This window comes from Diadema antillarum, unplaced genomic scaffold (genome assembly GCF_040938485.1).
Source record: "Diadema antillarum isolate AM-2024a unplaced genomic scaffold, OU_Dant_1.0 seq00000456_RagTag, whole genome shotgun sequence".
Taxonomy (NCBI): domain Eukaryota; kingdom Metazoa; phylum Echinodermata; class Echinoidea; order Diadematoida; family Diadematidae; genus Diadema; species Diadema antillarum.
This window is the reverse complement of record NW_027271428.1, coordinates 200,160-216,993: the sequence shown is the minus strand read 5'-3', so window position 1 is coordinate 216,993 and position 16,834 is coordinate 200,160. Positions and strand designations below refer to the sequence as shown.

Below are 16,834 nucleotides of genomic sequence, written 5' to 3'. Positions count from 1 at the left end.
GTAGCACAAAATCTAATATCTGTGGCATATACAGTATATTGTGCGCAAAGTTCCATCATGATGATCTGGATAATATTGTCTATGAGGTTAGACAGAGAAACCGTGACAGAATATTCAGCAGCAACAACAATGAGAGGAAAGAAGCATTAAATTCCACGGGATTATGATTGATGCTATAAATATTAGTGTAATGACGTCCTGGATATAAACACGTGACAATTACTTTCTTTTTTTTTAAAGGGGAGGGGCACACGTATCATTACAATACACAAAACACACGCACACATACACACACACTTACACACACACACACACACACACACACATACAAACAACGCCGATATAATATGAGTAAACTCTGAAAATCAAGATGATAGCAAACAATCCTTGTATAATATCGGGAAAATCCTATTTCCGCTCAAGGTCTCTTCCGAAGCGAGATGTACCGCAGATATTAAGTGTGTTGACCTCTTCGTTGAACTATTCCCGTCCTCCAGAAAAGATGTATACCGTATTGTCCATTACTTGCAAATCTTTTCAAGCACTGGATGGGGGCTGGCAACACTTATGCTAATTCGCACTTAATCTCATTTTGACTGTTTCCTATAGGTTGTGGATGTTGTTATTGTTTTCATTTTCACACTGGATCGGAGGATTGACATTAATCGAGAAAAGTTACCACCGCATTTTTCTCTTTTTTTCTGTTGCGAAAGCAAGCATGGAGAAGCCATCTGTGTCAGCTGCTGTACAGGCCTTCATTTCTATGTAATAAAGATTTGATATGACACGAGTAGTGCCATCGACTAAATTTTACGTTCAAATCAAATCCGAATAATTGTTAAGAAATTAAAGATATTCTTCCAAGCATGATAACGTAGGGATAAATAATTCAGTTCATCTAATCGAATCATAGCAGTGTCTATCCATTTGCAACCCACGGTCGGCGGAAGTATTGATCATCATCTGCTAACACAAAGGGAACATTGTTCCGTATATAGGGCACATATTTGACAAAAGAAATATAGCGATGATATAAACAGCTTTTGATCTATTGGTACTGTACAGTATGGCTACAGAAATAACATTGAATAGACAGTATTTGCGTATTCAGATCTATCTGAAAGACTTGCAACGATTGTTTCAGTGGAAAGAATAGAGCATGACAACAGTCGATATGCTCCTTTTTTTTTCCCCGGCGCGGTATCCATCTGTGGTCTCATGAAATAACAAAGATATTATGAATTCACGTAAACCGTTATCTCAGACTACAACGTTGACGCGATCTTCCATACTCGAAGACATTGTCCGGCAAAGACATCTCGTAGCGAGCGAGAGAGAGCTCGAGCTCGTTGATGATGATTATCCATTCGTCATCGTCCATGACCAACGCGACGTCAAGGGTCGATGTGCAGCTCGCCTTCGAGCACGTGTCTGTGGCACTGTCCGCTGTGGTTGTGGTCGGCGAGGACGGCCAACAGCTGGGCCTTCTGAGCCTCGAGTCTGTCGATCTCGTCGATGAGTTCCTGGTTGCTGTTCTCGATCTCTTCCGTTTCCTGTCATGATGGAGAGAGGGAGAGTGCATAGAAAAGGATCATTCACGGAACGACCATCACATTGGCGAGAAGGGCGTTTCAGATTTTATAATGTAAGGAATTTTTGTTCTTTCTTCCACAGGTGTTTCTTTCTTCCTTCTGATTTACATTGCATATCTATCTACTTATCTATCTATCTATCTATCTATCTATCTATCGTTCTATCGTTCTGTCTATCTATCTATCTACTTATCTATCTATCTATCTATCTATCTATCGTTCTATCGTTCTGTCTATCCATCTATCTACTGTTCTATCTATCTATCTATCTATCTATCTATCTATCCATTTATCTTTCCTCCTATATTATCTACTTGTCTAATGTTCCAGACATTTCTCCTCCTCTCCTGGGTATGCTTCCCTGCCACTCACTGATGCAATGTTTATTTTCATTCAGTGCACTTTGCGATTGACAAAGTCTAAGGTACACATTCGGCTATATTCAGCAAAATTTTCAATGTTTTTCATCGTTTCCGTTATTTCGTCATGCACAGCACCAAAGCTTGAAGTTTGGACCCACTTTATGAGTGATTACTGCCATTTTTGTGTCTTTTAGGGGCTCCAAAGTTAATTTTGTTTGGTTAATATCTAATAATGTACCTTCATAATTTGCATATCCATATACTCGTTGGGCTGTTCATTCATGTCGTATAGAGTCCACTCTTACCATATTATGCTTACGTGTAGCTGACTGTAGTGACTCAGATATTTAAGTTTAGCGAGTTCAAAATCCACAGGAACTGAAAGCCATATAACTTGATAAGTTTGCTGACAAAGGTATCAAAGATGAACCAACCTTGACAAGAACGAGTGTTCGTTCCCGCCTCCTCTCCCTGCAGCGGGAGGCAGCCACCCGGTTGCGTTCCCGTCTCTGCCGCCTCTTTGTCTCCTCCTCCCTGGTTAGCTAAAATATGAAGAAAAATCACAAAAAAGACAATCTCTATGTTGATTCAAAGATGATATAAAAAACAAACACAAACAAACAAATAACAAACAAACAAATAAACCGCGATCTCTATACCTTTCCATGCTAGTAATTATAGAGCAGGAAGGTGGAAAGACCACCTTTACACCTCCCTGATCAGAGTTCCTTTGTGGGTTCATTGAGGTGTGTCCCATATTTTGCCGACATTATAAGTATACGAAGTGTATAACTTCTATGGTATACTGAGCATGCAGTGTTTTTATTTCATGTTATTTCATTTTTGATTCGTGCAGAATTCTGACCTTTCATTTCAAATAACTTGGAATTGATGCTATATCAAGGCCTTAAAGGGGTGGTATATAGTTTTGGTTGAGAAGGGACTTCAGGTTAACACTTTTTGTTAGGATCCCATTGGTTTGGTTTTGTTTTATTTTGTTTTTTGATATCTCAACCATTTAAAGACCAATTTTCATCAAATAAACTTATGCTCTTTCATATTCATAAGAGGTTTCTCATCATCTCATAAAAAAGTTAAAATCTGAGTCATCGATTGAATTGGCGTCAACAAAATGTGATAACATACTGTGAAGAGAAAGGCCCGTTGAATAATTATTTTTGATGCGATTTGCAATATGGAGAAAGACCCCAGCATGTATATATAGGTTTGAATAGTTTGGAATTGTTGTGACAACACCGTGCACGGATAAACGTGGTATGAAAGTTTGCGGCCTTAGCTACTGCTGGAAATATCGTGATATAGACCAATTCGATTTGGGTACTGTTCTTTTTATGGATATTTTCTAACTGAGGGCTTCAAGAATGCCTAACAAAATATAGTTTATGCACTGACATAGCAACACACATGACTTATTGCATAACCCATTGAAAGTGCATTTGTTCTTCTTTGGAAGCCCCTAGTTATGGCCGCCACAAGTTACAGTGCTCTGAAGTCGGATTCATCAGCTATCAGGATAGAGTTTTATGGAGCGTGAAGGACATCTACTTTACGTGCGGAAACGTGAGAGTTATCAATATTTATGAATTTAGCAAATTCTCGGTTTAAGGTTGGTCGTCACACACGGTTGAGAGTCACGTTTTCATTGTGTGGTCACATTGAGGTCAATCACCTTTTCCCCTATAAGGGCCTATGCTGTAAAACTGATAAGCAAGGCCTTAGATCGGAGCGTGGAAGAGTCAAGTTGATTTTTTATACGATGTCGTAAAATGTAATGCATGTTGTGTATAATATGTAGTGTGTAGATGTATATAACACGTATGTTCGATGTAATATATTTGTGTATATAATGTATATAGGTATAGGTCTACGAATTATTATAATACATGTCTTTTTGAGTTTGTAAGTTTTGTATAATTTATTTGAATACATTCCTAGAGGAATAGGCAACGGCGACATAAATAATTATAATTACGGTTGTTCTTCCATCCCGTTCTATACGTATTAGATCTTTCAGCGTTCATGGTGGCGGAGGTATAGAAATATCTCTTTTTTCGTTGTTGTTTATTGTTATATATTCCACGTGTTTTTTATACGAGTACCGGTAATTTACTCATAAACATATCAAGAAATTGAATGTGTAAATTCAAATTGTCGAATGCAATAAAAGAGAATTGATACATGCGAAATAATCTATGAGGATTCTACAGAGAAGCTTGATTTGGTAGGTTTGATTGATAAATTTCAGACTAGGAATTTCCTACATCTGCGACATCAAATTAAACATTCATTCATAAGATTATGTTAATAGCTGAAAAATCTGGTTGAGTCCTATGGTCACCTCCTGCACTGTGATACTGTAACATAGTTTCAGTCATTATATTGAGCTTGGTGGAGATGAACATGTTAAGTCATCCATTGCTCACCTTGCCTTGATAGTTACCGCTCGTCCTCGTTTTCGAGACGGGCAATACGATGCTACTTGTTTCAGGTAATTGTCGCATTCCCCTCAGGGACAGTACATAAATGCAGTCAAACCTACCTTAGCGACCACCTGTCTATAGCAGCCACTGAAATATCTCCCCCAATAAAAAACCATCACGTTAAAGACCCTGTGCATAGCGGCCACCTGGCACCAATTATTTTGTTTCCCGCTGTAGATTTGAACCTGTCTACAGCGGTCGGTTACAGACCCATACGGAGCCGGAGCCGAGCCGATAATTCTATGCATGTTTTCCTGCCTTCCAGCCATGCTGGTCATTCATCACCACCATGATAGTGATCGCCACCGCTGCATTCGCCCACCGTAATAATGAACTCGTGAAAAGCTTGCTTGCTGTGTACGCACGCTGCTGTACTGTTCAACAACTCGATCACTCTCCATCAAAGAGCAGGCCCATAGAAGTATGTACATGTAAGTAGGTATAGACGTACACCACGATAGTACGTGTACATGTGTGGAATATACACAATATATCAGATAACCTGTCTAGCGGCCACCTGTCTATAACGGCTACTCTGTTCATCTCCCTGTGATTGGCCGCTGTAGACAGGTTTGACTGTCTAGTGTATGCGAACGTGTGTGACTCAATGCATAGTTGTATACGTACATGGTATATCATATTCCCTACTCACCGCTTCAGGGCCACCCTGTTTCCAGTCCAGTCGGATCCCGCCCAGTCCTTTCTGGATTCGCTTCTGCAAGATGCTGCACCGAATCTCGTCGCGGAGATTGCCGCCTTGCTTCAGCAAGTCCTCACCGGAGAGGGAGCCCTGCTGTTGATAGGCGAAGGGACTCGTCTCTGAATCGGACGACGATGTGGACGTCGACCGCGACGTGATGGCGGCACTCGACCACATCAAGGTTTCTGCTGAGGTGACTGCCATGTTTGTTTTTTTCCGCAAAGTCTTTAGATCACGTAGGCTTTGGCGACAGTCACTCTTATCTTCAGTAGATATCACAGCTGTGAACGAAACAGATGAACAGGCGTCCAAAATGTAATGGTCGCATACGTATGATTCGGTGCTGGTTGGGTCCTTGATGTCACTGTTATTGATATTCTCCACATCTAAGTACAAAATATTTGTGAGTTATCTTCTGTGTAATTATTGATAATATAATCATGAATCATGTGCTATTTATGCCTCATAAGCGTTTCAAGTGTTTACATTTGAACTAAATTGACAAAAAAGGAACAAGACGTAAAACAGGCGCAAGTTAGATAAAAATGTGTTGCAAGGTAGACTTATAGATATCGTAAAGTAGTTACAGGAGTGCAAGGAATAATAGTAACTGTAGTAATCATAGCACTGACGAATTGTCATAAATTGTAGATCATTCTGTAAAATTGTACAACTGTCAGAAATTACACAAGAAGAAACGATTTCTCATAGCACGTGGGAACAATGAAGGCCACCAAAGAGCTGTAGCCTACTGCAGTTTGTAGTAATTATAGTTGTAAAATTGCTGCTATCATCTTATAGCTGATGATGGTGCTGTTGGTGGAAATAGCATCCAACTTACACTTAGATAATAGCATCCGATATCTAATCGAAATGAATATTAGAATGTGAGCACGCGACTATTAAGAGTATATACGCACAATAACAGTATCTCGACCATGGATATAAATGAAAAGTGACTGCGATGATATTAGCGTAAAGAGATACAGAGAAACACTTGGGTCCGATAGTTCCTACGATCTCTTTATATGCACTCTTTGTACTGGTGTAATTATTTACGCTGTTTTCTCCGACGTTTCCGGTATTCCAGTGGTTGAAATGAATCAGTGTTGTCATGACGCCATCACTGTGAGAACGAACCTCCCACCTCAGTTCTATTCTAATGGTCATAGTCAGTTTGAGATTAGTCATTTCTGTCGGGGTTTCCTCGGTTTCTCTTTTATTTCTGTTTGTGACATCATGACAAACTTTTGCGTAAAGTAACATGAAGATAAACAGGAAAGAAAAAAAAAAGCAGATGCTTCGAAGATGATGACAAATCGTCATTGTTTATCGCTACGAAGTTCTATCTAATGCAATCATAATGACGTAACTGTTCTGTCGTTCGGATAAACAATTATTATTAACACCTTTGTTTTGAATATAACAATGGAAGTGTGGAAAGATCTTTTTGATTACGATTATGATTCACGGTTATCCAAGGAATACTGACCTACCTCGTGAACAGTTTTCTGTATCATTGAAACAAAAAAATGCTTTTGTTTGATAGTACCATCTGTTATATTTACAGTATCAACACTATATACTATTAGTACTTTAGATCTTTTTTTTTCCCCCCGCCAGAGGCACAATCATTGTAACAAGTTATGTGCCAAAAAACAGTCTTGTCGGATAATCGTACTTTGGAGAACTATACAATATCATAGGCCCTAGCAGATTCTCTCTCTAATCTTTAAGCTTTTCCACTGTTTCAAAACGCTGCTCCAATTTTAATCTGACGGGGAAAAGGGAGTAAACAATGGTGATCGAAAGTTTGGAAGCGATGAGAGCACCTACTAAGTACATTTTTGTGGTTGTTGTTTTAAGGTAGAGGAACAGGAGGAAGAGCAGGAAGATTGGGGAGGGGAGGAGGAGGAGGAGGAGGACGTGGAGGACGTGGAGGAGCAGCAGGAGGAAGAGAAAGAGGAGGAGGACAATGAAGGGTATATGAGTAGGAATAATGAAGAACATAGATTGCCGTTGCTCCTGTGACGCTGATGCTATAGTAAAAGTCAGTGTTTATAGATTAAATGGCCAAAAATGTAGACATACATGTCTACATTCCCTACGTAAAATAACAAAGCCAAGAAGAAAACATGCTCTTGAAAAAAAGGGGAAAAAAAACTTTCTGAAGTACTTTAACCCTCAAAGGAACAGTGTCGTAAGGCGCTATTGAAGTTCAATACGTAAAAGTCGGACATGAAAATGGTTATGACTCAGTGCATCAAATACAGTGGAGTGACATGTGTCATTCTTTGACACAAGGGACAACAAAATGTTTCGTATACTTGGGTAATCATATAAGTGGTGTATAAGTTACGAGAAATCTTTTGAGAACTTACCCTTAATCTTCGCTGATAATGTCCCGACAAACGTGATAAAGATGTCTGATGGCAACGATCATAATAAATTGTATGGATCGAAAATGGTTTCTGGCAGATCACGTCTAACTGTATCGACGAGTTGCGAATACTTTGAAAGTTAGCTGAGCTGGTATAGCGAATGAAGGCAGGATTTCTCGTGGACGAGAATGCCGGATTAGAAGCGTGACAAACGAGTTCCTCTCTGATTGTATTTGACCCTGGTCTCGGAAACGTGGTGGATCCGCAAAGAGATAATAGCTCCATCAACTTCTATGGTGTCGCGGAAAGAAGTGGCGGAACCTGCGTATTTGTCAGCTTAGTCTAACCGCGAGTCAGAGACCTACTGTATTTACGGATGTTTCACTGTCGCTCTAAACTTGAATCAATCAATGTAAAAGAATTCGTTGAATTTGGTGGATGAAGTGAGCATATTATGTGTTTTTCCAAGAGCATGAAGAAAATAATTTATTTAACTTGACGACATGTCTATACCTGTGTAAAGAAATTCTGCGAATTTATTTTCTGCACGACTGTGAACGTTCGCGTGTGTTATAAGTTTAGAAATACGTAAGAATAGAACTGGGAAATTCGACGAGCCGACAAATCAGAAAGAAGATGAATCGACAATACACCCGTTTAAAGGTATATTAAGGTTTCCGCATACCTTTCTAATGAAGGTGGTTGTTGCTAACGAATAAATAAATGCTTATCCGAGGACTGACCCACACACTGAACTACTACTGCACGAAAAATTGAATTCGAAGCACTGAAATGTTTTCGATAGAAACGAATCAAGCAACGAAAGCTCGTCACAAGGTCTTGAAGGGAAAGAATGATTGTGTAAATTCGTAAACCATCCAACTAGAAACAGATTTTGATAAATAAAGCAAATAAAAAAGTATGCTCAATATCATATTACACCAGTTAAGTAGGATTGCAATGTTATGTAGACATAGGGTATACCCCAACCATCTTGATTATGACAAAGGTTGTGTCCAACAACCATGAATGTTAGCACGCATTGTCCGACATAGTAACAAGAATCTAACGCATGCGAACTAGGCTCAAAAATACTGAAATGTACGATCTTGTGAAACCAGTGAACTTTACGGCTCGTTACTATAAAGGTCATCACAAATACATAAACTTTGAATACACTATTAAACCGATGAGCTCTCTTGTTTTGACCAAAGTTGGCTTGTAGCGATGATTTAATGGGGGGGGGGGGGGGGTAGTTACGTATATGTATGGCAAGCGATGCATCACGTCGAAACTTACCGCCGTTTGACGATCGTCTGTTTATGGGAGGTGAACCTCTCATCGGGTAATGACCTATACGCCATTCCATTTCTGATGAAAGGCGGAGATAGATGACGCCAAGGTGACGAGTATACTGTCTCACTATTATGTGTGTATGTCTACAATTATGAATGCTGGTGTACTTCGTGAATAGCGGCAGAACCAACCCCAAAACAAACAAAAAACACAAACAAAAGCCCGGTTCTTCCAGTGGAAGAGATGAACGGATGTACGCCAACCACGGAGGTCCCACTGTTCTCCCGGTGCCAACAGCGTGCGCGTTTTCTAATACCAAACCCGGTGCACACGGTCTCGTAATACTTATACAGATTATTACGTTCGCTGTTCCATATAATTTTGCTTGGTAAAGAACGTGTAAGGTTTATCCCTGAACGTTTGTTCATAATCAAACAAGACCATCTTTAGTCACTGAAATTATCAAATTGCTACATTACATACTACGTATATTCAGCCATCGCCATCCATTTCTCTCTCCCTCTCCCTCTATTCAGCTATAAATCATTCAATCACTACCCATTTACCAACTGTCGTCTATCTACACATACCGTATATATTTACCTGTATCTATCTCTCAATCTACACATACATTATTTCATCTGTATCTATCTATATCTATCTATCTATCTATCTATCTATCTATCTAGTACCTATCTATCAAAAAATGAATGAATGAATGAATCACTGAATCAATCAATCAATCAATCAGTTATTTATCTTGTCCATGCATAGCATTATGAAATGTTGTATAGTCTTTTCTTTAAGCAATGGCAACACCTGAACTTCAAAAAACTCAGAACTTCTGAACGGATTGTCCAATTTTCCTCAAACTTCACTAACATATTCCACTTATCCTGTTGCATTAACTAAATTCACAATACATTTGAGTCTTATTCTCCTCCAATAACAGCCAACTTGAACATGGATGGCACTTGCATGTACATTGTAGCTCAACTTCTCGAAACCTGTGACAACGGTTAACCTCACGACCACATGACTTGTACAAGAATGCATCCAACTTATAAATGCAATCAACAACAACAACAACAACAACAACAACAACAACAACAACAACAACAACAACTGCAACTGCAACAACAACATTCTCATAAGGTGCTAATGATACCAGAAGTGAGAAAAAAATATATATATCTTTTGAATCATCATGGAACTCAATATAATGCCTTAGGCAGGGCTCGACACTAACGGTGGCCTGGTGGCCCGGTGGCCCGGTGGCCCGGTGGCCCGCGGCCACCAAAAATGAAAGCCAGGCCACCAAATTTTCAAAAAGGGCAAATTTGGTGGCCCGCCTCGGGCCACCAACATTTTTTGAAAAGTATGTCAATAAATTCATAACATTTTGCGCCGGAAATTAGCAGTTAAATTTGTTTAAAGGATGGATGAAAAGGACTGAATGAGTGCCTGAGAGTGAGTGTTGCGATTTTGTTGAGGTTTATCTATGAGTAGATATGTCCAACTTCCAATTCTTACAATGATAAAACTTAAATATTTGACTCATTAAAAAAACAGGACTTTAAATGTTTTTATTGTTTTTTCGGGCCACCAAATTTTTCTCTCGGGCCACCAAAACTTTGAAATTGAGGATTTTGGTGGCCCCATAGGTTATTATGCATGCTAAAGACAGACACAGTTTCACACAGTAATTTCTCTCCTGGAAAAAAAAAATGAACACTTTATTCCACACACTTTAAGCATGCAATATACTCACGTGCATGCCAAATGTAAATTCCTTCTTTTGCTAAAACATTGTTGAAATATATTGATAAAATTCATGACTCTCTTTGATGAATTCAATATACACATATATACTGATTTATACATATGCAAATTTAGAGCCCCTTGACATTATAGAAGACACATTCATTCCCGAGAAAAGGCACTTGACTAATTCCACATTCTCTTGATAAAAGGACAGTTTCGAAGGCCATAAAAAAATCATGTTTTCATTGGGTATGTAAAAGCAATAATTAATGCAAATCAAACATCATATATGTTTGGAATTCACTAACCTCATTCCACTCTCAGCATAAATGTCTAATGTAGATACAAAAAAAAAAAAAATCTTACAGAAGTCACATTACCACAGAAAAATAAGAAAATGGAATATAGGATTATTCAAATTGATGAAATTCTTCTGTTGAGTTGTTTTTATTGCAATTGATTGACAAATTGCCATACATTGACATAAATAAGCACTGAACTGATCAGAGTTTTAGAAGTAGCCATGACAAATGAAATCATGGGCAAATATACTCGTCCAGGATATACATAATATATTTCTAAGTTTATGCCAATTGTGGGGCAGTTTGTCAATCAATTGAAATGACTACAGGATTTACAAAGACCTATCACATGATCTACAGTAGAAAATATGAAATGATTACAAAATGTTAGCTATGTGGAGAAAAAAGAAGAAGAAGAAATAAAATGTAATACCTGCATTCTTACAACTCTATTCCAGGTTAAAATAAGACTAAACATACACTCCAAAAGTTATACTGGTATATTCTTTCTCTGGAGACACACTTTCCATTTGACCAGCACCACATCTAGGCCCCATTTCATAAAAAAGTTGATATGGCAGCAACTCTTGCTGGAATGGCAATTGTCATGGTAATGACAAGAATCCAGCTTCCTGATTGGCTGTTGCTATGGGAAGTTGCCATTCCAGCAAGAGTTGCTCTCCCAACATCTTTTATGAAATGGGGCCCTGGAATATATACATAGACATCAAAAATGAAAATTTGCATCACTGGCACTTCATTTGGCACATAAAGTATCCCGGATGTATCTTTTCCGGTCTTGTCGAATCATCACAAAATGGCATGTAAAGAGTCGAGCCTTTGATCTTGTTCACTTCATGCCATTTGCTGCTAGCCATAGCTGTGGTTGTTTTTGTTTGTTTTAGTGTTTTTAAGAAAGAGTCCAATCTTGAAAAGACTATAAGAAAAGAGAGAGGGGCACACAACATATCTCTCTCTTGGACATCAGACAGAAAATATGTTATCTCTGGTACAACTGCCCCGAGCAACAATTTGACTTGAGCAATGCATACACAGTATGTCCCCCAAAAAAATTACAATCAGATGTTCGCATTGATAACATGCAATAAGATTAAATTGTCTAAATGCTACTTCAGTGTCATAAAATATAACATCTTAGCTCTATTTTGCAGAAAACCCCACTCAATTTGGTTAAGCAGTCACAGAGAAATGTGGATTGTTGTAAAGCATGTCATGAGTCTGATTCTTCCAAGTTTAGCACTTGGATGCTCTTGTGTGTGAACACAATAGACAGAACTTGGAGGGAAGAGATTCCTGACATGCTCTACAAAATTCCTCATTTCTCTTTGACCACTGAAGCAAATCAAATGGGGTTTTCTGTAAGATGTGCGCACTGAGTTACAGTTTCGTACCCTGAAGTTTATTTGGATTGATTCACAATTAAAGTTATCGTTGCGGAAGGTCCCGTTGTAATTTTTTTTTTTTGGACATATGGTATAGAATAAAGATTAGGTGCTGAAGGAGATGGTTCTTGTATGTGCATCGGGTCAGTGGTTACAGTTTGCTATTCTGAAGGTTCATTACTCCAGTGTTTCATTACTCCAAAAATGTAAAAAGGTTCATTATTCAAAAGGTTTGTTAATTCGAAAATAAATTAAGGATTGAAATCCCAAAGGTTTGTTATTAGGCATCTTCTTTTAATTTTTCAGATCAATGAACCTCGTACTATTTTCAGATGCATGAACCTTCATTAAGAATAATGAATCTTATTTCAAATTTCAAATCAACGAACCTTTGGAACAACTAACCTTCAAAATAACAAACCTTAAGAATAACACTACAAATGCTTTCATTAATGAACACTATTTCACATTCAGATTAACAAACATCTAGGTACAGGGAATTTGTGTGTTTCGGAATAATGAACTTTTGGAATAACAAACCTTATTTAATTTTTGGATTAACAAACCCTCGACATAACAAACATCACCAGAGCCAATGTGCTGGCTTGGTGGTAACATATTCTGCTTTATGGTACTGATTCCCTGTGCTTTCCCTGTCTACACATCAATGTGATTTTACAACCCTTCCACTGAAGAGTAAATAATTGTCCCTCAAAATTTTTCATTTAATTCTTGGCTCCATGATACAAGCCTTGGACTTACACTTTGGTGTTTACAAAACATGCAAACTCACATGCAGTGCTATAATGTGCCCATGGGTGTCACTTAAGGCATGCAGCCTGTCTGCACATTCTACATGCAACTTCCTCAGAGACTCCAACTCCAGGCACCTTCCGATCTGGAGATTCTCCCGCCCGAAACCCCTACCAAACGGGAGACTCCAAGTTGATGTTTATGAAGCGCGAAGTTCCTAGGGTTCTAGATGTTCTCTGGTGCTATCTAAGGCTTATTTTTTTCAACATACAATAGCAAGAAGTATAAGAAATCCTTTCCAACGGGAGACACAGAGCCAGGGCGGGAGAAATCAAATCTCAAGCAGGAGAACGGGAGATTTTGCAAAAATGGGCTTTCGGCGGGAGATCTCCCGTCGAAAACGGGAAAGTTGGAGTCTCTGCTTCCTGGGATTTCTTGTGTGATAACACAGTTTAGTAGTTACATCTGAGAGGCGGCCATTCTGACAATTACATATTATGGCAATCATGTCCTAACAATTAAACTATGTAAAAGAGCATTAATGGAGTGCATTAATGGGCGTTTCATTAAAAACGTGTCACATAAAGACAATCTTATCATCATGATTTATAAATTGGCAAATCTGTACTCTCTGTTGCTACATAGGTCTTGATGTGAAACCATCTCGATACTGACTCATCTGTCCACATGATAAGGCGTTTTGACACTGATACTGAGCAAACACTGACTAACCTTGAGAACAAAACAAAACAACAAAACAAAACAAAACAAAATCACACGACAGTGAAGAGAGTGTGTTTTGGCAGACCTAGCACCTGTTAAAGAAGGATAACTTTGCAGCTGGGAGTTGCCCTACTGCAAATGAGTGATTTCAAGTTTGGTGCTGGTGTTATCTCCCAAATAACTGCTGTACATCAAACTCCAACTCACACGGTCAAATTAAAGCCCGCCGCACACTACACGATTTTGCCCCGATTCACCGGTCTTAAGACCTTAAGACTAGAAGTGTGACGTCACAGTCTTGCCAGTTTCTGGTCGTACTACTGGGTCTTAGCGCCAGTCGTAGAGATTTGAAATGTTGAATTTCTACGACTGGTCGTAGGCTTTCAGCCATTCACAATGCGGTAAAATGCAAGCGCACGCAGTGCGCGCGCTTTTACAGTCGGGTCGTATAGTGTGCGGTGTCCGGTCGTACGACTGGTCTTAAGACCCAGCTTGGCTTAAGACTTTAAGACCAGTCTGATCGTGTAGTGTGCGGTGGCCTTAACGCAAGTGATAACCGATCATTGATGTCACTTCCAATGACTAGTGTAATCTTTACACCACTGCAAAGTCAGCGGAACAATGCTGGAATTTTAATGCCCCCCCCCCAAAAAAAAAAAAATGATCGCATTTGATACATGTCAAATAAGATTAGATTCAACCACAGATACTTTGTTCGAGATAAATGATGACGAAGAAGAATCGGAATGCCACACATATATATCCATCTCCAAAACAGAATACTGTACGAGCTGAAATTTTTACGTACAGATATTTTCGTGAATTGCCACTTGGAGGACATTTTCGCGTGTTGATAATTTTGCGGTTGCAAGGGTCTAACTGAGCTTAGCTATTTGTGCGTTGTAATTTTCATGGTTCAAAGGTGATTCGCGAAATTCGTGAAAATAAAACCACCTCGAAAATTTCAGCGCGTACAGTAGTCTTGATAATGCTCCCAGGCAAAAATCATGTTTACAGACATGTGAAGTGCATTCGTTTAAGTTTGCTATGGGGTTGCTTTCGCATGGGTTATGCACACACTGGTGAGTGAGTCTCCTATGCATTGCAATATGCAATACAAATACCAACAACATACTTGAACTGACAAGTTCTAATAATATTTGAGGGCTGGTATTTGTCAATTGCAAACGAACAAGCTAATCTGCAAATGTGAACAGTGGAGCTGGGCTCGGCAGATGACATCCAATACCACGGCCATACACTAGCTACTGGAACTACAACATGATTCTGAGGTGAATCTCAGAGATGACAAGTGTAAAGACTACCAATAGTAGCATTCATCAAAATGCACTGAAGGCACTTTCAAGGCTACCAGCTAGAATTTGAGCTCTAAAAGTAGTCAACAGCAATACAATATGCACTTCCCTGTACAAAATCCACTCATACATGTATATAGTTCACATAATAGAAGTCAGGGTAGAAGAACACATTTACTACAGAGACTAGTATATGATGACATAAATGGTATCCCAGTGTACCAAATGATAATCAGCCATTTTGTTGAATTATTTATTTTATTAAAAAGGTTGTACACTGGGTTGCTAAAAAGTGGAAATTATTTTGGTGCTGGAGCTAGCGGCGCTAGCCACTACACTGCAGTGCACTGAAGCACACGCTACTGCTAGCACAGCGTGCCATGCATGCATCGTATAACATGCATTTTAAAAAATTTCTTTTAAACCAAGAAAGTGACAGGGTTCAGGGGTTCAGGAAAGTCCATTGCATTTTATGTACAGGGATGTAACCATCAATGTAAGAAGTGAAGCAAACCCATGCTAGAAATTACAATATGGGGATTAGTCTCACCAAAGGCTGATGTATTGGGGAGGGGGATGTACTCTAACCTGTACCTTGCTAAAGCTTGCAAACAAAACAGCTGACAGCCTTGGAGGTAGGTTATCTGAAAAATTGTTCATGCCACTGCATTTACTGTGCACAAGATCAACTAACTTTGGTTACTGTGTAGCAGCAAAATCTACACAACCAACAGAAGAACCTTTAATACACAGGTGAAAAAAACAAAACATCATTACATAACCCATTGCTTACAAGGAACCATATGGGTCTACAAAAAGTCTAACAGAATGTTACAATCAAGCAGATAATATGTTAATACTTCAAAGCAGCATTATTGTAACTTTACTTGACCACAACTGGACAATGTCAAGTTATTTCGCTTCGGGTAACAAACTACAATATCGCCTCTGGTGACACTTTGTGCGGAGGCATAAAAACAGTATACATATTTTTTTTTTCTCTTTTTTTTTTTGGAGCAATTTTCTCTTTGAGAAATAATTCCTCTATATTTTGCACACATTTGATGCCAATCTTTATGACTTCGTTGCACAATACTGCCCCAAAGTTTCTGTGCAAGCTGTCACAACATTTTTTGTCACGGTCTTGTGCTTATCAAAATAAAGTGCTCAGCAAAATTTCCCAAAGTGATTTCTCTTGTAATGCTCCATGTACCTTTCACTTTCATAATCAAACCTATTCCAAGTACCCAGTTACTCATCCAACAGTGATTCAAAACAGTACAGTTGATGCACAGGATGTACTCAGTGCCTTTAGCATGGCATTTGTATGCCTATTTGGGCAGTCTCTAAAAATCACAGATTTAAGCTTGTGTGAGCATATACAGAAATGGGCATTCCATTGCTGCCCATCACTTATAAAAGCAAAGTATTTTTTTTTTCATTTGTCAATTTGTAATTAACACCTTTTTAATATGTACCGTACCTGTCTGTCACATAGTATATTCATAAAACAGATTCTAGTACATCAACTGGAATCCCAGCATTTCATATTTTGTACCTGTAAAAATGCATTCTGATACATAGGGGCACTTTCAATTCAAATTTTCAATCCCCCCACCCCCGGAAATGCACAGTAGGAAAAACAAGAATATGTTTAGTTGTTTGTTGTTGTTGTTGCCGCTGTTTTTTTTTTTTTTTTTTTTTTTTTTTTTGGGGGGGGGGGGGGGTTAACTGCACATGT

General features: G+C 38.8%; 1 protein-coding gene across 1 annotated transcript; it reads right to left on the bottom strand.

Moving 5' to 3' along the window:
• Positions 1 to 1,394: 1,394 nt before the first annotated feature.
• Positions 1,395 to 7,657, bottom strand: LOC139732934 (uncharacterized). Its single transcript, XM_071643770.1, has 4 exons — positions 7,537 to 7,657; positions 5,108 to 5,436; positions 2,389 to 2,496; positions 1,395 to 1,553 (listed from the first exon to the last, which is right to left on the bottom strand). The coding sequence occupies exons 2-4, from the start codon at positions 5,357 to 5,359 to the stop codon at positions 1,395 to 1,397; spliced, it is 519 nt and encodes a 172-aa protein (XP_071499871.1). The 5' UTR covers positions 5,360 to 5,436; positions 7,537 to 7,657.
• Between the last annotated feature and the right edge of the window lie 9,177 nt (positions 7,658 to 16,834).